Source organism: Chenopodium quinoa, unplaced genomic scaffold, assembly GCF_001683475.1.
Source record: "Chenopodium quinoa cultivar QQ74 unplaced genomic scaffold, ASM168347v1, whole genome shotgun sequence".
Taxonomy (NCBI): domain Eukaryota; kingdom Viridiplantae; phylum Streptophyta; class Magnoliopsida; order Caryophyllales; family Amaranthaceae; genus Chenopodium; species Chenopodium quinoa.
The window spans coordinates 594,206-617,529 of record NW_018744100.1 but is presented as its reverse complement, the minus strand read 5'-3'; the positions used below and the strand labels follow the sequence as shown (position 1 = coordinate 617,529).

Sequence of the window (23,324 nt, the reverse complement as noted above, 5' to 3'; positions counted from 1 at the left end):
TAATTTTATTTATTTATTTATCTTTTTACATGTTCATTTTTTATTACTAAATATTTTTTTTATTACTAAATGATCATTTTATTTTTACGTGTTCAAATTTTTATTTTTACTAAATGTTCATTTTTAAGGTCGTGGTCCATCAATTTTATGATTATATGATAATCATGTTCACTTTTAATATACTAAATAATCAATTTTTTTAAACATGTTCACTTTTTAATACTAAATGTTCATTTTTTATTGCTGAATGTTCATTTTTTTTTGTTCATAATTTTTTACTAAATGTTCATATTATAAGACGTGGTGGGTGCAGATAAGATTTATTATATGAGCTCAATAATTTAACCTAGATCAAACATGAACTAGACCCGATTTAACTAGACCCAACCAAACCCGACCCAATTATCTCAATTGACACCTAATATTGGGAATTTGTGACCCTATCCAAAATTCCAAACAAAAGTAATTTTAATAGAATTGTTTGAAATTTCAACTAAACATTAATTCACCCCGACCCAACTCCTTCGTCTATACCTTTGCTTGTAAAAAGAAACTCCATTGCAATTGAACTTCTAAACCTCTTTCAAATTCTCTTCCTTAATTTCCCCCAATTTCAATTAATTCTTCATCAACTCTTTTTATATCAATCTTAATTCTTCAATTTCATATTCTAATCATCATCTCATCAATTCTGGAATTCAATTACCTCAATTGCTCCTCAAAATTCTTCCGGAATTTGAATTTCCGAAAAGGTTTAACGAACTTAGTCGTAATTTGTTGATTTCGGGTATGTAAAGCTTATATATTTCATAATTGTTGTTTGATTATGATTAATTTTGAAGGTTTATATGACGAATCGTAAATCCTGTTGCTGCGGAATTTGTGAAAGCTCAAATCTTGCTTCAATTTGTACTGTTTGTGTGAATTACAGGTAAAATTGAAGTCCAAGTTTCTGTAATTTTGAGCTTTTAAGCTTGAAAATTTTCGTCTCTAATTTACTAAATTTGGTTGAATTGAATTGAGTTCAGATTGAATGAGTATTACACTTTGCTCAAATCGTTACGGAGTCGCCGTGATCAGCTTTACTCAAGGCTAACAGATAAGCTAGTTTCCAAGGTTTGATTTCTTATTACATTGCAAAAATTCTGATAAATTTGATCACAAATCCCTCTGTATAATTTTTTTCAATAATCGCAACTTTCTAGGGGTTGGAACTTGGATGCATAGTTCGTAAGGATAGGGGAGAGATTTAAATAGAGAATCGTGTGATTACGAGAGAGATAGAGAGAACCATTGGCCAATTAAAGTAACGATTTTGCATCTTTGCAAATAGGAAACCATTGCAATTATTAAAGAACGAAGGAAGCATATGTGGAGTATGTAGGGTATTTGATCATATTTTCTCAAATGCAGCAAAATCAACTAAAAAGAAACAAAAAATCAGTTTACATAAGGTAATGCCATGACATAATGGCGCGTAAATCAGTCTGATCTCTGATGCTGCACCTTCGTCTGGTTTGGACATCATCTGTACTATTGCGCTTTCAAGATATAGCTGCAGTACTATTTTTAATGATCGAGAGAGTCGTGTTTTGTTGTAATCCATGCTCTTTTAGCATCATATTACTTGTATTGTGGAATCCATGTATGTTTGAGTGATCTAACTGAAAAAAATAAGAGAAGAAAATAGTGAAAGAGAAACTTATATGTTTTGATTGTTGTCCAATAGGGAAAGACTGATGAGCAGATTAATTGGAAGATAGCTCAGAATGAGAAGATTGCTGGGCTTAAAGAGAAGCTACGTAAATCGAGAGAACAACTTTTGCATGGTTTGGATTTTGTTCTTGTTCCATACTACTTATGGTTTTGTTGGCTAACCATGGCATGAATGTAATAGTGGTTTATGAATGGCAGGGAAGTCTAAATTGGAGAAGGTGTCTAGTGATCTTAAGGTGACATATGGGTTGCTTGATTTTTCTAAAAATATGGTACTCACTTTGCCCCCCACTCTCCTTCTCTACCTTCCATATTGTTCCTGGATGTCATGTTTTAGAGTTTAATTTGTGTGTTTCAAAATCTTTCAGACGTATTTTTTATTAAAGATTTTTAATTTCTTTATTTTGTGTTTAGTTAGAAAAACACCGCGTTGAACAGCTGGAGAAGTCTTATCCTAATTGGATATGTACTCAGAGTTTGGGGCATGTAAGTATTTTGTTATGTATTCCCTTAACTAGGCTTCTTTTATATTTTGCAGTGGATATTATAGGCCAGCTAATAGGTTTTTTGATATGGCTCTCTTTGATGAACTGCAGATGGCAATAACTTCAGAGCGTTTACATAAACAATCGGTTATTATAAAACAAATCTGCAAATTGTTTCCACAACGTCTGGTAGGTTCCATAAACCCATTTGTTTTCTTCAGTTTTGGCATTTTTAATATTTTCAAGTTGGATATTATATACTACCTCCGTTTCATATTTTTTGCAACTTTGGGGTATTATTTGTTAAATATAAAATATTCCAAAGTTGCAAAAAAATATGAAATGGAGGTAGTACATGTTTCATGGATACTTTTAAATGTGTCCTGGGACATAATTGTTAAATCTCTTTGCATTTCTTTCACCTTTCCAGTTTCGCTTATGATTAAATATGTATGCTAATTGCCTATATGTTGCTAGAATTTTTACTTTCCTAATTTCTTTTTTCTCCGTATTTGTAATGTCCGAGCAATTCTGTTTCTACTGAAAACTGAAATTTTGGTTTGCTTCTTATGAATGTTGCTTTGAACAGTTTTAGTGGCACTATAATCTGTGCTCTGAACCCCCTTCTGATTTTCTCAGGTCAAGGTGGATAATGAGAAGAAGGATGGCTTTAATGGCCAATATGATGTAATTTGCAATGCTCGATTACCACGGGGTTTGAATCCTCATTCTGTTCCATCGGAGGAGCTAGCAGCATCTCTGGGGTATGCACATTTTATTTTTTTTTGGCAGGGGTTGGGGGGTGGAGGTGGCTTATGTTTTCTCTTATGTTTCTTTGCTGGTTAGAAATGCCACCATCATTAATCATTATGTCTTGTGGGTATCACTTTATGATTTTACTAACTAAAACAGGAAAAATGACTATGAATTTCATTTTTATCATTGGATGTGATTAGGTGAAGTTTTGAATGGAGCTTCATTGATGACACTATCTATATAATGGTTGAAGAATAATAATTTTATGCCCCTTATATCAAGATATTAAGTGAACATGTAAGCAATAATAGTAAAGTAGTGAGTGTAATGTTTCAATGAGAGCACAAATGAGTTTCAATGACAAATGGTGTTCCTGCTTTGTCAGACGGAGTTGCTGTTTTATGCAGTGAAATTTATTCAGTTCTTATTATTTAAGGCATATATTGAATGTTGTAGTTTCTCAGAATGTTTAATTATGAAATACTAATCAATAAACAAAACAGGTATATGGCGCAACTGCTGAATCTTGTTAATCATATCCTGTGTCTGCCTGCACTTCACAACTCTGGTTTTGCTGTAAGTTCTCATTCAGATGCTTGATTGTGTTAGAAACCTTATATTTTAGCTGTCCTATCTAATTGTTGGGAATCTATTATCTGTACTATCTAACTCTGGTTTTGCTGTAAGTTCTCATTCAGATGCTTGATTGTGTTAGAAACCTTATATTTTAGCTGTCCTATCTAATTGTTGGGAATCTATTATCTGCACTTCACATATAAGTTTGATTCTTCTATTGCTATCAATTTTGCTGCTATTCAACATGCCTAATTCTCTCTTCAGGGTTCTTGCTCTCGAATATGGCAACGGGATTCTTACTGGGATGCTCGTCCATCCTCTCGAAGGTATTAATTTAATATCTAGCTTTGAATCTATTATTAGTTTATAGCTCCCTCTATTCCTTTTTGTTTACCCGACTTTCCTTCATTGGGATGACCCAAAGTATGTGGACCATTCTTTATGTGACCACGAAGTTTTTTTTTTCTACTTCTTCTTGTATGTTGAAGCTGACACCCACCCTCCAACTTATTATCTCTACTTTTCCACTCGTAAAAAAGCATTCCAAACCCCAAATGACAAAAAGGGATAGTTGGTGTTACTCTTTAGCTGGTATGCTTGAGGATTTATATCTTGATTGTTGTTGCGTTTTCTTCTAAATAAATCATCTCAACTGTGATATATTTTTATTTTTTTTTCTGTTATCTGCAGCAATGAGTATCCTCTTTTCATTCCCAGACAAAATTGTTGCACTACTGGTGGAGAAAACTCATGGTCTGAGAGATCAAGCCATTTTGAAGTGGCATCGGTAGAATCTGAGAGGAAACCCAAATTGGATCCTTCTGGAAGTATTAGTTTCAATTATTCTTGTGCATCACCTCATTCATTGGAGACCCACAATGATTTGCAGAAAGGGATTGCTCTTCTTAAGAAAAGTGTGGCTTGTGTGACAGCATACTGTTATAACTCTCTGTGCCTGGATGTTCCCACTGATGCTTCTACTTTTGAAGCATTTGCAAACTTGCTTGCAACTCTTTCGTCTTCCAAGGAAGTCCGTTCTGTTTTCTCCCTGAAAATGGCGTGTTCAAGGTTATCTAGCAATACTTACATTCTAACCCATAAACTTATTGCATAAGTCTTTTTAATGTTTGCTGTAATAGACTATATTATGCATCATTTCTAGAACCAGCCAATCTTGATGCATTCTCAGCATGTGAAGGGAGCGGTGAGATTATTAGCCTATCTACCTCAACCATTAATACAGCATTACAGATATACAATGTTATTATAGTTTTTAATATATTTTGGTTTTCCTAGTCCTGCCATGTCCTTTTTTTTAAGGTCTTTTCTGCATGCATAGGGCTGCATGATATTCACTACTCATTATTATTTTAGATGTGTGTGATTTTGTGAAATGTGCTGTCTTAGTGAAAAAGATAATTTAAGATATTGGACATCCTCCTCTCTCTGGAAAAAATTGTGGCGATTTTTTTTTTAGCTCTACTCTTCCCCCACCCTACAAAATGAAAAAGAAAAAATCTTTTGAATTATATAAGATATTTCTGATTTAGATTGAAGAGCGTCGGGTTCACACAAGTGGGAGAACACAGTTGCCATACATGAAGGGTTATTGAGTAATTAAATCTTTCCTGGGTTTGTTTTACCAATTTTCAATTTCTAATTCCTATTAGTTTCTTTGCTTTTCCTTATTGCCTTTTCAGTTATATTATATGCAAATAAAACCAAGTTTAACAATCTTGACTATTTCTTACCATCCTCTCCCATTCTCTCTTTTTTTAGATCATGTAAGCAAGTTCAGCAGTTGAACAAATCTGTGTGGAATGTGAATTCAATGATGTCAAGCACAATGCTGGAAAGTGCTCATGCACAACCTGCAATGGTATATCTTTCAGCTACAACTCTGCTGTATTTCTTTTTGGACTACTTAGCATGGAACAGCCCCCTACCCTCCCCAACTACCCCCCTCCCCCAAAAAAGTATGTGTGAGATGGTATGTATCTTGGTCTTGGTTTTGTATTATATTGCCGTCTTCCCATTTGAAGATTTTGTTTACAAATGATACATGTTGATGCTCCATCAGTAGTGCAGTGTGGCACTTGAAATTCTGAAATTGAGTGTAAGTGCTACCAAAGAATGCATCATGGATGCTGTATATGGAAAGGCTGCCTTAAAATTTCATGTTGCACAGAGGAAATATGAGCCTGGCAACACCCCCCCCCCCCCACCTCCCCCTCTCCAGGAATTTAGAATTATTAGCATGTATGTGTCTTTAAAATCAGCAGTGTTTTGCATTATCGCGTATGCTTGATTTGTCGTTTATTTTATTTACGTCAAATTTGAGCTTGTTTCTGTTGCTCTTATTTTCCCTCCTGAATGATTGTCGTTTTTCTGTTTAATTACATGGTAGTATTTCTATGTTTATAGACTTTGTATTGTTTTACTCAATTTATTTTTCTCATGCAGAGAAATATGTGGGATAAAAACCTTCCCTATTTTGCACCCAGTTTTCTATATGCCAATGACAGTGCTGATGCTAGTAAGAATGAGAGCGTCTTTGATGGATGGGACCTAGTGGAGTATCCAAAATTTCCTCCGCCGCCATCTGAAACTGAAGATATTGAGCACTGGACTCGAGCCATGTTCACTGATGCCACAAAAAAGTAATTGAAGCCAAGTCATGTAAGTATTCTTTAACAACAAAGAACTCAGATTGATGCTTTTTCACATGCTGTTATGAGACCCTGCTTTCTGTTTGATTAAAATGTCTATCTTGATGTTGCTCCCTCTTTTTTACAGCCATTCGCTTCATTTGTAATTTTGTACAGGGCCTCATTTGGGTTTAGAAAACCTTTTGGTGAAAGATTAATAATAAAAAGAAATTTTGGCAGTAGCCCATCAGTCCACAGACATTCCATTTTAGTCTCCTATTCTTGAACTTGACTTTTGTGACTTCCTGGTCATATATTCCCCGACTCCTGACTTGATCTGCCTTTCAATGCCTATTATTCTAAATACTCAGTGCTCTTCAAATTCCTGAAGACCTTTAGTAACTATGACAAATTATCTTTAGGTTTCGTTATATTGAGATAGAAATCTAGTGTATAAATGTATCTTTGTGATTTCATTTATCTGGAGTCTGGACACTATTATACTATGTAACTGCTAAGTGGTTTCCCAGAGACAAATTTATTGGATTAAGATGAAGTGAATAGTTGTTGGGGTAGCTCAACTTAGCTTTTTAATATCTTGCTTATTTTTTTCTACAGTTAGATCTTGCATGCAGTATGCAGTTATGCACGGAATTTTTTTTTTAAGCAACTGTAGCCTTCAACTTGTTATTCATGCCAAATACTAATTTGCAACTATTTTGTTATGAGAGGCATTTATGAAAACATCTTTTTTTTTCGGGCGCTTTAGGCTGTGACCCAGTCAGGTGATATAATATAAATTGTCATCATTTTTGTTAATTTTTGTGCTAAAAGTCTGTTGATTTAGGCCTCATTGTCATCATGATGCTTGATAAACAAGGTAGCAAAATTATGCTATACCTAAATAAGATCGAGGTTCCGGTTTTTTAAGTGCCATCATGCACCTATAGTTCTGTTTGTCGACCTACATTCCAAGCAGCAGATATGTCGGTATTGCTGTTTCATAATAGGTTATTAAAGCTTTGGAATGTGTGTAATAGACTGATATTACTAATTACAGATATTGTATAAATGAGATGAAAATAAGAAGAAAGCTTGGTATAAGATAATGGCAAAAGTGGCAAATTGATTACAAGGGGTATATATCTGCCTACTTTCTCCTTTCTCCCCTCTCTCTATTTATACTAAGGCTAAAGACTATTAACCTAAGAATACTAGACTCCCCAAATTGCCCCTCCTAAGGTTAGTCTATTACAGTATGTCTTTATAAGTAAGTGTGTTCTCGGTGTGGAAGACTAATACACTGTTGAGGATCTCTCTTTTGCTGCAATTTGTTTTCCCAGAATGAATTCTAACCATATACTATCCTTTGTTTCTACTGCAGGTACATAATGGCATAGATGTTAGGTTTGAGTTGTGGCAATTGAAGAAATTTGAGCTCGACCTGTCAGATCTGTAAATACGTAATCTCCCGCTTATCTGACCCATGTAAATGCAGAAGTGTTTTAGTTGATATAGTAATTATAGGGATGAGGTAGACCATGATATTAGACTAACAGTTTAATTAATCTATCACATTTATTTTGAGTTTATGACTGATTAATGTGGGAAAAAGAAAATATGTATGATTTTTGATTGTATATATAGAAGTGTGAGTTACACAAATACTTTGATAATCATAATCTATTTTAGTCGACACATTTATGTATATGTATCCAAAGTGCCAGCGTCGATTTCATTCAAATCTTTCTAAGAAATTCAGGATAGATCACCCACAACAAAATCCAAGGCAAATCAATTCGCTTGCTCATGTCTTAGCTTAGCTCGCTTTAATTAACACCATGGGTAGATTGAGACTCCTTGATCTATGTTACAATCATAAATTGGTTTCACAAAACAGCTACATGGTGTCGAAAATAATTATCTAATAATATGCAGCTGAACTAAAAACGCTTACATTATTTTGGAATGTAAAATCAAACATGAAATTCACGACATACATGAATTTACATAAGATATATAGAATGATTTTCCTTTCTTTTAATCTTTCTTTTAATCTATAACCAAACTTGGTGCTGAAATTGCTTTAAAATAGAAGTTACTATGACTATTGCAGAGAAACGAATAGATATCCAAAATGTTGATAGTGGAACCAGAACCTCTTTGGCAGGGCTAGTTGGTGATGATGCATTTCTAGCAATCTGATGAAAATTTGCAGAACGCAAACAAGCTCTTAACATGCATACATCGGCAATCAGTTGTCATGTCCTTGGAGCTTAGACCGAAGTGACATCTCAATCTCCTCAAGTGACCGGCCTTTAGTTTCTATTATGAAGGTATAACAAAACATTGCAGATAGCAAGGACACTCCACCAAAACTCGTGTAGATTGGAGCAACACCAAAGATCCTTTGTAATTCAAGAAAAAATAGACCCACCAAGAAGTTGCAGACCTGCGAAACACCAAATGCGCAGATACAATTATGAAATTGTAAAAAAAAACTATAAAGGTGATGACAAACACTTTCCAAAAACAAAGAAGAGGGATTTTTTTTATCCAACTAGGCAACTATGAATTTCATTTGACATATTGTTATCTGGTAAGAAGCCTAACGGTAAAGAATGGAAAGAATGTTCAGGCATACTGCATACAGGATACAGGAGAATACATAGCAAGCTTAGCACAGCAAATAAGTACCTAAACCAGTTTCCAATAAACCAAAATGAAATGGCCAAAACATGTACTCTTCCCGTACACATTAAATACAAAAGGAAGCAGAAGCTATTGTTTGTTGATGTCCATACAAACAATAACAGGTACTGATTAGAGGAAATGTGTCCCACAAGACTCATCAAATCATCTCATTTATAACAGAAAATGTTGGTTCTAACTGTAAAGATGTAGTTGATGCTAAGAAACAAAACATAACATTAAAAGAAAAGGCGTATCAAGTTATATTCATACATCAAACTCCACCCTAATAAATATACTTGAGATCACAAAATATAATGATACTCTTGAAATTACCCCCTTTTCCACTTCCTGTCCTGTCAAAAATACATAAAATAGCAAAAGATATGCTCAAGGAGTCAAGGATTAACTGGTAATCATAATAGCAATTCAGGAGGTCAAAAGAGTATTTCTAATGATGTGTGTGCAGCACACGGTGTCATGAGATGCACAACCAATGAACTGATTGAGATCATGGGCGTTAAATGCGTGTATCCACTGTCTATCTTTGCATACTTGTGTAAGTTTTAGAGTCAAGGAAGTGTTTCTAACTATTCATATTAAATCAAGAAAATTGATAGGATTTTCCGCAAATGATGCACAAGGAATTTTGTGCATAATAGACAGATTTTACTTCTCGTTGGTGCCATACTGCCATTATATGGGGGATTTCCCTAGAACTATGCCCATCATGTTAAGCATAGTTGCCACACCATTTACTTTCTTTTTAAAAATTCTGTTTCCTTGTTTAAAATAAATTCAGACATACCCAGTGGACAGAGAAACTGAAACTCATAATTTTTCCTCGCATCCTACTGCCGCTAAGCTCTGGAATAATAATGCCAGTCACTGGGCCAGCTCCAATCGCAAAGGAGTACATGTACCTAAATTAGAGGAGCAAATTCAGCATATTTTCTTATAAAAGGTATGTAAAATGAAATTTAGGAGGTGAGGACATTGGATTACCAACAATATAGGATCAAAACTAACAAATCAAGCTACAATTGCTTAATGATGGGGAAACTGACAAACAGCTAGAAGCTCCATATAAAACAAGTAACATACAACAAGCTTCATTGATTGCAGGTCCCAAGGTTACTAAATTAGTGCCAAAGCTCACCACCTATCCAAGAGACGGTCTCATTCAGAAAATAATTGGGGGCTTGGGGCCTCTCAATCACTAGCTGATACACCTTTCTCTCATACTTAAGGAATTAACAGACTGAAGAAGATGTGCATGGCATTCAAATAATGGTTGGCCTAGTGCTAGTGATAAGTATAGCACTTCTAAGATAAAAGTTTATGAGACTCAAAGTCCATGCAGAATTGAAAGGTATTCAACATCTTAGAGTGCCTAGCCCTACCCAAACTATATACCCACTAAGCCTACAAGCTTGCAAACAAAAAGCAACCGCCCTTTTGCTTTCTCTAGTAAACTAAGTCTGGTTTATTGTTAAGGACACATAACATAAAGAGCAGGAAAGGAGTCACAATATCAGTAAAACACTAAGGTGCACGGATATTTTACATGGGATGCCATACGTGAATGTCTAATGCATCTCTACCAAGTACCACCAAGCAAGTGTTTTTTTTTTTTTTTTTTTTTTTTTTTAATTTTTTTTTTTTGTTGATTAACTTTCATAACCACACCAATGTGTCAGTCTAGCCCAGATGCTTAATTCAAGCTGGGCCATGTACTATCATATGGCAGAACCAGCCTAGCCCAGCGTTCAAAGCAGCAATTAGGATTACAGTACAATTTTTGGGGCACACAGTCGCCCCATTCCAGTTCACTAAACTAAAGTTTATTTACAACAAAATTGGGATAAACTTGGTCTTTCCAGAAACCATTGACCGAATAGACTTGAGTATTCACATGGGACATAATACAATATACATACACATTACCATCCCTTTAATTATTACCTTGTACCATACAGGTCATGAAAGGTTCAAGCACATATAAGAAGATTATAGGCTTGGAACAGCTCAGCGGACGCCATCAATCCTCAACAAAAGAAAGTTGCAAATTTGAGTTATCAAAAAGCATACCCTAATGTACCCAGGATTGATAAGTTGTGACTGACATCTTCATCTGGCAAGCTGATGGCATATGCTGCAAGAAACATCGATATAGCCTGCAAAATTTAGCAAGGTTACATATCTAGAAACTCATAAATGTATGACAAGCTGATAAAATAATCACAATATCCTTTCCACATTCCAATCCCCACTCCCCCCTTCCAAATATAGAAAAAAAGTTTTGTAGAGAGCAGTTTTGTACTTCCTCCATATTTCTCTACACAATCCTCCTTGATCCTGCGAAGTCTCACATAGCAGTGTAATTCACTCTCTGCCTGTAGGCACCCATTACCATTAAAAAACCTCACCATTCCCAAATAACTTCCAACGAGAAGTCTTCTCCTTCCTTGCTTATCAATCAAGTACAATGCAGAAAGAGCCCCTAAAGTTCACATAAAGAGTGCCTCTCAGTGTGAATTTATAGAAATCACTTGATATAGGTAAATCGATTGATAATATCCTATAATTAATCACTCTACTGTGCATAAAATACAAGGATAACCAAATCCTTTTCAGCCTAAAATTTGACCTTGGTAAGATGGTAACAAGGAATTAGACTATTGAGAATTGATGGGCAGGTTATACTATATAATTAGAAATACATTGAAGCAAAGAAGCATATATAATGTGTTACTGCACCTGCAAAGTTGGTGAGCCCGACATACAGGCTTGCTAAAGCAGCACTTGTAATCCCAACATCTTGAAAGGTCAAAGATGAAAAATAAAGGACACCATTTATCCCTGCAAATTGTTGCAGTAGAAAAAGAAAACCTCCTACAAGTGCTACTGCAGCAATTAAAAATAGTGCATCAGACTTTTGCAAATAATTAACATCATCAATGTCCTCGTCCAAACAAGAGAAAAGAAGTTGAGAGCATAGAGTGCGGGAACTATTATTAACTTCCCATTCATATATAATGCTAATAACTAAATTCTACTTGGTAGATACATTAATAATTTTTTGTAAAGGCTGCTTTGAATTTTAATTGCATGATAAAGCAAGGACCCCCTACCTCGCCCTGGCCCCCAGAGTTAATCAGTGAAGTAACAAACACAAAAATCTAAAGCTGGTGGAAGGTATAGCCTATGGTTTCATCCCCACAACTCCCTCTCATGAAATTACTTGAGTCCAAAAATCCCGGTGCTCCATTACCCACTGTTAAAGGGCTCATAGAAGTATAGGACTCAAACTCATAGATCATTTGGTCCTTATTGTGTTGAACGATATGAAAGAGCCAGCACAGCAAAAGAAGCTTAAGCTAATGGTTACATCTCTCCTTATGATTATAAGTGATAATAGGCAAAAGTTTTATTAGAGGCCTTGGTATTAGTGATATTGTATGATATGGTAGCCACTTTGTAAGAGATTGAAAGTAGCTAAGCTACTTCACACAAATATTAAAAATACAGGAGCATCTAACTTTAGCAGAAGCCCAACATGCATATTAATACTAATCCAACCTTTATAGTTTGGCTCCTTGAAGAGTTCCAACCATTTCGAGTTGGTATCTCCCTCAGTTCCATTAAATAATAACTGAAACTCTTCTATAGCACTATCAACTTCTGAAGGGCCCCAAAGGTTACAAAGAATAGATTTAGCATCGTCAAGTCTCCCTGTCTGCAAACACGTTGCAGTCACAGGATCAAAATACACAAGACAACCAAGCAAAAAAAAAAAAAAAAGCATCTATATATAGAAGACATACTTTACATAGCCATCGAGGGCTGTCCACTGCAAACTGCATACCAATCATAAGAAGAAACCCAGGGATGCTCGCAATGTATAGCAATATCCTCCACCTAGAAACAAATTGTAGGGTTAATAAAATAATGATTTAGAAATCAGAGCCATTTTCAAAATAGCATAAGATAGAATATGTTTCACGTCATGTCAGGTTGATTAATAGTAGATATCATCAAGAAAAAGCTACAGGCAAATAAGTTGCAACAGCTCATCCTACCTCACTGCCAGTGCAGCATAACTATCAAGCTGCTAATACTACTACTACAACTACTACTGCTATCTTAGTAAATATTTCGTATATTATTGTTCCAAGTTCCAACCAATATTCCTGCTGATACGTGGGGGGCGGGGGGTCAAGAGACACTCTTGATCAAACAAAAAAACAAAACCTCCCCATTGTGTAAATTGAATATGAATCTTTGACAGTCTAATGATGCTGCCAGTAAAGGATAGGGGGTAATAGTGACCTCCTCAAATTCTGTCAAGGAAGAGATTCGTATTTGGAAAATGCTGGTCTATGAAAAGTGACATCATAATGAGATATATGATACAATGTCCAGATATCTTACTTGAGCAAGAAATCATGTAGTTAACATCAACAAAGAAGTTGGCCAGAGCACCTAGGAATGCAGCACAACTCCACCTTTACAGGAGCCTTAAAGGACATTTGTCACCTTGGACAAAAAAGCCAACTACCCTTGACACAAGCAGCTGTCTCACGTACTCCATCATAAATAAACAACTTTAAACTACATACAGATTTAACTCCAAATAACTAGCACAGTAACACCTCCATTGGCCCATGTCACCTACAGCCTATTCAATGAATTTGGCTCTTCTTTAAAATCTGACCCTTCTAATCAAACTAATAGAACTATTTCTGCTTTAAAGCTCATTTGATTAGGATGCTTATCGCTCAAACTTTTCAACGTCTTTAATCTCCTTAAGTGCCCTCCAATTTCAAATTTCGCATCCCTAAAACCTTGAATTGACTCCAGCTTTGCTTGCAAAATTTCATTTTATTTTTCTTTCACAAAGCTAAACCTCGCCATCCATCCACCCAGTTTGAACACCACCATACCGCAGTTGATCACAAAAATTATAGTGCATCAATTCAAATAATGGAAAGAGTTGTAATTTAGGATAATATAGTGTCTTAAGCAAATATAAGCTCCAGGCAGTCACAAATAAAAACAACCTACACATTAATTCTCAAGTATAAACCACTGAAACCCAAAAACAAAATATATATGCATATATGTAGATGTATACAAAAACACATGCTTGTACATGTATGTGAATTTGTGTGTGCATGTGTGTGTGCGTGTGTGAATATTCCCCGGAAGTAGTCTGTTTCCTTATGCTTCTATATGATGGTTCATTGATTACTTTAATACTTCAGAAAGACAACCGAGCCGAATCTGACAATGGATAAAAAGAGTACAGCAAAAGGAAGCCCGATAAAGCATTAAAAATGAAATCTAAAGGGAACAATCTTCAAGAACCAAAGTCTGAATAAGGAGAAAAGAAAATAAAAAAGCTCCTTACCTAACCAAATATTACAGATTTGATCCTTCCAAAGGGAGCCTACATCCTCCATTTTGCAGAGTTTTTGGTGATTTTTAGGACCTATAAAAAAATTTATCTCTGTAATTTATGTCATTATTTAATACCTTAATTCATTAAGGGACAGTGTAGTAATATATTTAGAAGTGTTAGGGAAACAATGAAAGATTTGGTGTGGTATTCCAACTATAGTGGAATAAGAAGACAGGTATCTTAATCAAGTCACAATGCTTTTCAATTGAAGGGTTCCTACCTCCTATGTGTAATGTGCAATGTGCTATAACATTAAACGAACTATTAAAAAACAGAGCAAATATGGTATTCGTGTTTACATGATACTAGAACTAGGATGATAATGGTACAATCTAAAAAAGGAACAAAATCATATATTTGAGCCTTAATCCCCATGATGGGGTTGATCACATGAACCAGTTTTTTTTTTTTGCAAGGAGAGCATTTTTATAATTAGCATAATAATATCATATTATCATGCATGATGCCTCATAGGAGTCATAGCTAACGCAAGACTCTAAACCTGGTGGGATTCTAAACAGAAATTGATCATAATAAAGTACTATAACAGTAAAATAAGAAATTCCCATCAACAATTTATGAAATTGCTGCAACTGTAAGGGTGACTATTATCTCAGTTATCTGTCTGACCAAAACACGTCTTCAGTAGATAATGGATACTGATTTTTTATTACAAGAACTTACCAATGTGGATCATTTTCTGCTGGAATCGCAATTAACAAAGAGGCTATGATCCCAAGACAAGTACCTATCTGGCACAATGATCCCAAAGATCCCCTATATTTTGTCGGTGCTACCTACAAAATAACAATAGTATATTGATAAAGCACCAGTAAAGATAATTGTGGAGAAACCACTCTGTTGTCACACATTAAGTATGGATTCTATGCTATATTCTGTACAATCTATTTTATTACTGTAACATTTGAATGCTTAATTTCAAAGAATTTTTTTTGAATAATATTCTTTCACCTGGGCAATTTTTGAATGACAATGACAATAAAATTTATACTTAATAACAGTAATAAAAGTTAGAGTAACATATGTGGTTGATAATAATCAAAATCATACAAGGAAAAACCAGCTCAATCTAGAACAGATAACTCAGGCTAAGTGGCCAACTGAACAAAATCCTAATTTTAGCCTATCCAAAGAGGGAAGTAAGATAATCCTTAATCCCTGTCATGAAGTTAAAGATCAGAAAAGTTAAAACTTAAAGAAACTTTCAAATTAGTTATATACATTTATATGTTCTCCTGCTTTACACACAGCACCCAAAATGCTTTCATACACAACACCAATTAACCTTGTAGAGCCTTAACAAAGATGTCACAAATTTCAAAGTGATGAACTCATTAAACAGTAGTGCTGAGCTCTACTGCACAATCACCAAGACAGGCACACTCCAATACTCAAATCACACATAGCTGATAGCGGCTCTGATGAATTATTGTCATTCAAATTGTACAGCACTACCAAATGATCTTTCATCTCTTGGCCCCTGGATGATAAAATATAATTGCACCCACTAGCCTTCATCCACCCGTAACAAGAAAATGGAAAAAGAGTATACAAGAGGGAATGGCTAGGATCTCTTTGCCCCGGGGTGATATATATACTTGCACCCACTTGTCCTCAGTCCTCAATTCTCCACACAAATAAAAAGAGTAGGCATAGGGGTATATAAAGCGAGGGAACGGCTAGATCCACCATGAATCAATTATACTAAGATTGCCTAGTTCAAGAATAGATTATGTTCCAAGCAATAGCCTAACATGAAAAATGGAGTAAGATACGAGTATCACAATCTTGCATCTCTATTTTCTTTTCGTTGTGCTAAGATGAAATTTGGCCTCCAATACTAAGAATGCCTAGTTCAAGAATTGTTTATGTTTAAGCAATAGACTTACATGACAAATCGACCAATCAGCACCCAATTTTTACACTCTCAAGCCTCCTATCTGATCCTTCCACACAGGGAAAGAGGAGATAGCCAGCAATGGCTGATCTAAAGCCAAATTGAAGAAATTCAGAAAGAATAAAAAGACAGATGTACAAGTAAAAAGAAGAACTGAGAAAAGTGGGAGAGATAAGCAAAGAGGAAAGACTAAGGACCGAAAGGGGCAAAGGGCGATAGAAATCACTAACCTAGCAGGTTGATCTGAATCCTCAACCCCAAATTTCCCATTAGTCAAGGCAGCATCCAAGATGTACAAGAAATAGGCTGCTGCCTCACCTAAAGAATTGGCCCACCTAACACCATTTTTCTTAAAACCTCATCAGGCAGAAAAGATGGCCCGTTACTCCCACAATTTCTCAAGCTCATGAAGACAAGAAGAGGTACTACGGCCAAGTGGAGCACAGTAGCACAATGAAGAGACGCATCGTCATCAAATAATTCCACGAAGTTGTGTTGGGAATGTACATATGAAGCGGGATTTTTGGAAATTCTGTATATTTGAGATGTTACAATGGAGTCCTATGCAGAGAAAAGAAAGGGTGATAAGTGAACAAGTATGGAAGGTTCCAATTGATTAGCCTAAGTACTGAGTTACTTTAGCTAACTTATACCTCACCAACACCAATTAGGGCCCAACAATATCAATAAATCATGTTAATAGGGTATTAGTTTATAGAGAGAATGTATTAAATCTCGGCCGTATCACTGCATAACAACTGCATTGTACAGGATTTTGAGCTTATCGTGACCGAAAATTAGGCCGCAACAACCTTATTCCCACATTTACCGTGAAAGTGGTAATGCGATCGCAACCGCATCCGAGAAGTAAAACCATGATAGATACTATCTTTTTTTTAACAATACACTTCATTAGTTCATTCTCACTAACCAATAACTTGCTTGAAAATATATAAGGCTAGTCAACTATAAAGCACACTGCAAAGAAGAGGAAATAAAGACAATTGGAATCATTATAAAAACGCGAATAGTTCAACCAGAAAAAGAAAAAGGCCTTTATGATAAATATTACATAAAAAAAAAAATGGATTGTAACTAATTCAGCAGTACCTCTGATATGTAAATTGGTACAAGAACTGTGTTCACCCCAATACCAAGGCCCACAAGAAATCTTCCCAAAAGTACTTCATTAACAGAGTGTGCTTGTGCACTGTCAAGGTATGAAGCAGGCAGCTCAATAAGTAAACAAGAAATCAAATTTGCTTTAGAAATTATTATAATCTATGCAGCTTATATGCAAATCTAACAATTGAAACAAATAAATTCATACACAAATGAAATATCTTCTAAGCTTGTCAAATATTCGAAGTTTGAATTTTATATTGAAAGATTCATAATAGCTGGGAAGGCATCAAATTCAGGGAGAAAGCAACAAAATGATATTAAAATATATGAGAAACACCAAAGGAGGGTTCAACCATGGACAAAAGAAAGTTAAAGCCAACAATATCATGCCTTCAAGGCTATTGTTTATTATTCTACTCATAAAAATTATTCTGTTGAGATTATATTCACCAACTTGCAAAATAAATTTTTCTTCACAGCATCTTCAATTGAATCTTCTCATTACCACTGCTCATGCAGGTTAAAAATGCTCTAGGAGCAACCTTTGTCTACCAATTTTCATTGGAGAAAATCGAAACTGATTCTATTTCTCTTCAAGAATTCAACGTTAGAAATACTTCTTATATAAATGAGTACACAATATGTTTTTTTAACCATTAGGAAGTCTTGAAAAAGAAACACACTTATGATTCTGGAATCTGGATACCAGTCCATGCTATCGCCTAATCAATAAGAGCCTCTGTAAGTCAATAAGTGAGACAATTCCAGAATTATCTGAAATGTAAACCTTTAAATGTTTTGGATACCATAAGTTCAATAATGAGCAACCCACCTAAGAATCTAAGATGGGTTTCCAAATGCCTACTTTATGAGAGAAATAACTAATGAGCAATACCTTCTCACTCCAAACACCCTAACCTTCTCTTACAGCGCGCCTCTTCTTTGTTTGCAAGCCTCCAGAGCGACTTTGCCTTGGCTTGACTTCTTCATTCATGATAGACTTCCAAGACCACACAATCTTGCTAGACTGATGTACATATTCCCACTAACACAATTAAAGCACTTATCACTATCAGGTTCGGAGGTTCCTAGTTGTCCCATAGGAAGTCACGTGTAATCTTCAAATCCCAACTCACCCACTGAGATTAATAGTCTTCTTGACAACTAAACTTGAAGCGCAGCATATATGTAAGTTCAAATTAACAAAACCTCAAAACATTTTCCTCCAGAAACTATACCTGGCAAAGAAGAAATTGTGGGTTATTGCTCACAAAACTCGAAAATGAAGAACACATAGAGTGAATTTAAAACAAGTACAGCTTCCAAAGAGAAGAATGAATACTTAATGGAAGCAGTACAATGAAGAAAGGTAATCATTAAGAATTCGGTTGTCCTCTCAAGATAAGGAAGAATGTACAACAGAAAGATGATGTTAATCAATAAAATCATTTAAAAAAACTAAACGCAAAGAATGCAACACTGATAAGAAGACATGGCAACTATATCACAACCAAGAATCCAAGATCATGATAACAGTGTCTTAAAGTCCCACAAAATGAAATAAAGAAAAAGGTAAGAGACATTAGTAGCATAAGTCTGAAAGGCAGACTGAGTCAAGGATCAAGCATCAAATCAAAAAATATTAGAGAAAAGAGATTTTTCTTTGGCCAAAAGATGCAAGCAAGAAATCCCAAATAAAGAATGCCATAGAATAGAAAATAGAAATGATCCGAGTCATCTACTTTATCCCTAAACTAAACCTTATGTCGAATTTGTGATTGCCCCTTCCATTCAAAATTTCAAACCCATAGATAATAAACCAACCACAAGGTTATAAACCTTTTACCAAATCCCAACACTCATCATTATAATCACAATCAAATCATCTCAATGACCATTGAAGGGAGCAGCCCTCATATATTCAAAAGAAAACCTTAGAGGATCAAAAGAGGAAGAACTACTGATTTAGTCCACAATTGTAATTGTAAAAATGACTAACAAAAGGAACCGAGAGTTCTAAATTTACCAGCTCTCAAAAAAAAAAGTCATTCGATTAGACATGTACACATAAGCCATGCCTTTGGTGATGTAAGGAAACATTGTAGAATGATAGTCATATTGCAAAATTGCACTAACAGTCATACTGCTACCACCATAACAAAGATGTGATGTGAATTTTATATTCTTTTTAAAAAAAAAAAAGTTCGTTCAGCAATTACCTCAAAATAGCACCAATAATTAATGGGATAGAGTCAATTTGAAGTGTGCGCCGACAGCCAAATTTGTCAACCAAGGCTCCTGAAATAAGACTCCCAATGAAGGCACCAACAATAAATATGCTCACTACAAGGCCCTCTATTATAGAGTTCCCCTCAAAACCAAGTTCTCGTGCCACTGATGCAATAGGGCCATTCATGACTCTGCAAAAAAAAAAAAAAAAAAAAAAAAAAAAAAAAGAATATACTGCCATTATTTCCTACTTAAGGCTCGTACTAAACTCATAACAAACAAAATCATGGCAGACAAAAGATGAAGCATATATGACTCACGAAAAAGCATCAGAATTTTGAAACTCAGCTAGCACTGGAACATTTAACAGCCATTCAAGAAAAAGGTATTTGATGATAGAAACTACTTAACATTCTTTTTCCTGTTCCTTCGAACCCTTAAATTACGAACAAGGAGACCATGGCTTTAGTAAATACATTTGTTACTTGCCTTCTTAACTTAATACGGAGTATAAAGCATGTATTAGGGCTTTTGTACATTAAAAACAACACTTAGCCACTTGGCATTAAAAACAAAATACTTCCTCATCAAGAACTTACCCAATATGATAGCCAAAGAGAAAATTAGCCATGGATGCTGCCAAAACATGGGGCAGTGCAGGCAACCAGCCCAAATCAATTTCTTTTGAACGATCATAAATCCCTTTCGATAACTCCTCCGCTTTACGATCTACATACATCTCAAACCAAATTTCACAATATCCATCAAACACAAGCAATGAAAAAAATTCAACTGCTTTCATTTCTAGCACCAATTATGAGTTTTAAAGGTTTATCTTTATCCCTACATAAATATTCTAGATTTCATTTCAAACAATTTAACAGCCTAAATAAATACAAGAAGTACATATTAGAATTAACAGTGCTCATCAACCAAATTAATAACTAATCATTTTTCACCAATGGGTCTGAATTCAACCTTTTAGTCACTCATCAAACAAAAATTCATTGAAAAAAACAAAGCAAGGATTTGATCCTTAGTATCATAATAATATATTTGTCCTCAACGATTTCATGAATCACAATAAAAACTATGTAGTAGTATATCAACCCAATTCTTCAAATATAACCCCGAACCAAATGTGGTCTATTAAAGTGAATCAGACAAAGCGAATAATAACATAGAAAACCCATCAAAAGAATTACAAAAGGATCAACCAAAACAACTCAAACCTGGTATTTGGGTTGAATTTGGAGTAGCCTCCTGAAACTGCTGCTTTTCAGAAGCACAAACAGAAAACTGTTTCAGGGGTTTAAAGTGACGAAAACGCATAGAATTATGGAGAGAGTAATACATGAGTTTGGTGGAAATGGAGGTGGGTTTCGATGGTAAACCGCTAAAGGGAGGATGAAACGCTGTAACTGTAGCTATTGCCTCCATTCTAGCAACTCCTACTACTGTAGTACTGTTAGGTTGCGTACTAGTGCTTTTGAAGGTGAAATTTTTTCCGATTGTTTGATTGATTGTTTACTCCGTACTTGCTTCTCTTCTATCATTAGAGAATTCAATTAATAAGTGTTCATAGGGATGCGTGATCTTCCCATATTGGGAAGCGAAATCGAGGTACGCATATGTTTATTTACAACGATTTGACATAAGATATGAGTAAAAACCATCTAATTGTTTGCAAATAATTTGAAACAAATATACAGAGTAATATTTGATAAGAAGATACTTCGTAATTGATGAGATTTTAGTTTTTTAGATGCGATTAGAAGATTTAATCACAAAATTATAGAGTAAACAATTTTTTGGTGTTTGAACTAGATGATTTAAATAGTTTATTGGAGTTTTAATAAACTACTCACAGGGGGTTTGGCGTGTGGGAATGGAAATTTGGGGAATTATAGTGGGAATTTGTTGTTGGGAATTAATGAAAGGGAATAAAAATTCATAGTTTGATAGTTGATAGGAATATGTTGATAGCTATTAAGAAATTACATCAATGCCCTTACTCATATCTTTCCCCTTCCTTTTCACCTTTCTCATTAATGGCAATTTAGTCATTTCTTACCCTTTCAATTCCCTTCCCCAATTCCAGCTCCCCCTAGGTAATAAAAATGTGGGAATTGAGTGAAAGTTTATTTTCCATTCCCTTTAAACAAACAAGGGAATTAGGGGCCGTTTGGTTCGCAGTAATAATCAAAGGGAATGGGATTCCATGGGAATCATTCCCTTTGTTGTTGTTTTTTTTTCCATTTCAATCATTCCTTTTCCCCTTTGATTACCCAAAAACCTTTTGCTCCCATTCCCCACCCCCCTTACCTTTTCTATTCCCTTTCCCAGCCACCAACATACCCACCATACCTTTTCCATGTTGGAACTCGCCACCCCTCACCGAACCACCGCCAGCGAAAACTGACCGCGAAACCTCAGCGAAAGGCCGACAACCACGGGCGATACCGGTAGTTTTCGAAGGCCAAGATCCGGTGATCGAATTTGCAGGCCAAGCTCCGTCAAAATTCGCAGGCCAAGATCCGGAATCTATGGTCGCCTCTCCTTTCGTCGCCCCTCCTCTCACCGAAGGCCAAGGTCCGACAGTTTTGGGTGGAAGAAATCGGTAGTTTTCGAAGGCCAAGATCCGGCGAATTTGTAGGCTAAGCTCCGTCGAAATCGCAGGCCGAGATTCGGAATCTATGGTCACCCCTCCTCTCACCGAAATCCACCGGAAATCTGGTTGCGTGGGTGTGGTGGTGGTGGTTTAGTGGTGGTGGTGAATCTGGTGATTCCATTGTTTTTATTACACCAAACAACATACTACATTTGAGGGATTTTCATTCCATTCCATTCCATTTCATTCCCTTTGTTCATTCCATTCCGTTACCCCATGCAAATCAAACGACCCCTTAGTCATGTTGGTAAATATATTTCCATTCCCACCTTCTTAATCCCACATGCCAAATATAATTTGTAAATTGCACAACCTGGCATTTGGTAAGAGCTGTCTAAATACTCGAATTTTTTTACAAAAATAAGTTATATTATTAATGTAAGTGTTAGTCAAAATATGTAATGTAACTAACCTGTCAAATCAGTTAATACAACCAAATATATCAAAGCAGCTACCAGCTAATTATGTATCAAATGTGACACAAAATCCTAACACATTAAAAAAATACTCCAATGATGCTCCCTTTATATTACCCTATGGCTTATCATCAAGAATAAATCAATGTCTTTTTACAATTTTACGGTATATAACTCTTTATTTTTCCATTAAAGAATTTATGTTGATTTCATACTTTACTTTTAACAATTCGTGCGTTGTGCAAACCAAAAGACTAGTTAGGAATTGAAACGTATAATGCTTGTGTAAGTGTGTAACATGATCCACAAGCATGACATCACATTCCCCGGTTACATAAAAGATCTTTTTGATGAAACTCTTCATACACTCACGAGAGCAACATGCATTAGCAATTTGGGATTAATGACGTACATCTAAATTGTTTCTTATACGAACCATATGAACTTTGGCCTTATTAATTAAGGATCTAAACTTTCATGACCTATACAAATGTATGTAAATGTTATGGTCAATTACAAGGTACGGGACTTGAGTCCCACATTGGTCATATGGGGTGTTGATGTAGAGTTTATATAGAACAATGAGTTCTCCTCATCTTGAGCTAGCTTTTGGGAATGACTCTGTTATT

The 23,324-nt window shown here is 35.3% G+C and overlaps 2 protein-coding genes across 5 annotated transcripts; one reads left to right on the top strand and one right to left on the bottom strand.

Moving 5' to 3' along the window:
• The first annotated feature begins 483 nt into the window (after positions 1-483).
• Positions 484-7,889, top strand: LOC110692274. The gene is made up of 14 exons (XM_021869275.1): positions 484-752; positions 843-931; positions 1,029-1,116; positions 1,730-1,829; positions 1,915-1,988; positions 2,131-2,202; positions 2,313-2,390; positions 2,841-2,965; positions 3,461-3,533; positions 3,798-3,859; positions 4,224-4,601; positions 5,313-5,412; positions 5,997-6,212; positions 7,566-7,889. The coding sequence occupies exons 2-13, from the start codon at positions 849-851 to the stop codon at positions 6,195-6,197; spliced, it is 1,434 nt and encodes a 477-aa protein (XP_021724967.1). The 5' UTR covers positions 484-752; positions 843-848; the 3' UTR covers positions 6,198-6,212; positions 7,566-7,889.
• Positions 7,890-7,986: 97 nt separating this feature from the next.
• LOC110692273 (probable plastidic glucose transporter 1) lies at positions 7,987-22,769 on the bottom strand. 4 transcript variants are annotated; one of them, XM_021869272.1, is made up of 12 exons: positions 20,841-21,333; positions 20,208-20,337; positions 19,599-19,799; positions 17,365-17,464; positions 15,021-15,133; positions 12,700-12,793; positions 12,455-12,611; positions 11,633-11,779; positions 11,302-11,375; positions 10,964-11,049; positions 9,681-9,795; positions 7,987-8,633 (listed from the first exon to the last, which is right to left on the bottom strand). In XM_021869272.1, the coding sequence occupies exons 1-12, from the start codon at positions 21,046-21,048 to the stop codon at positions 8,436-8,438; spliced, it is 1,623 nt and encodes a 540-aa protein (XP_021724964.1). In that variant the 5' UTR covers positions 21,049-21,333; the 3' UTR covers positions 7,987-8,435. The 4 variants fall into 4 exon arrangements, 3 of the variants coding, with proteins under 3 accessions (XP_021724964.1, XP_021724965.1, XP_021724966.1); XM_021869273.1 differs by lacking the exon at positions 7,987-8,633 and having other exon boundaries at positions 9,684-9,795; positions 11,196-11,375; positions 20,841-22,768; XR_002505441.1 differs by lacking the exon at positions 7,987-8,633 and having other exon boundaries at positions 9,710-9,795; positions 10,838-11,049; positions 11,196-11,375; positions 20,841-22,769.
• Positions 22,770-23,324: the final 555 nt, after the last annotated feature.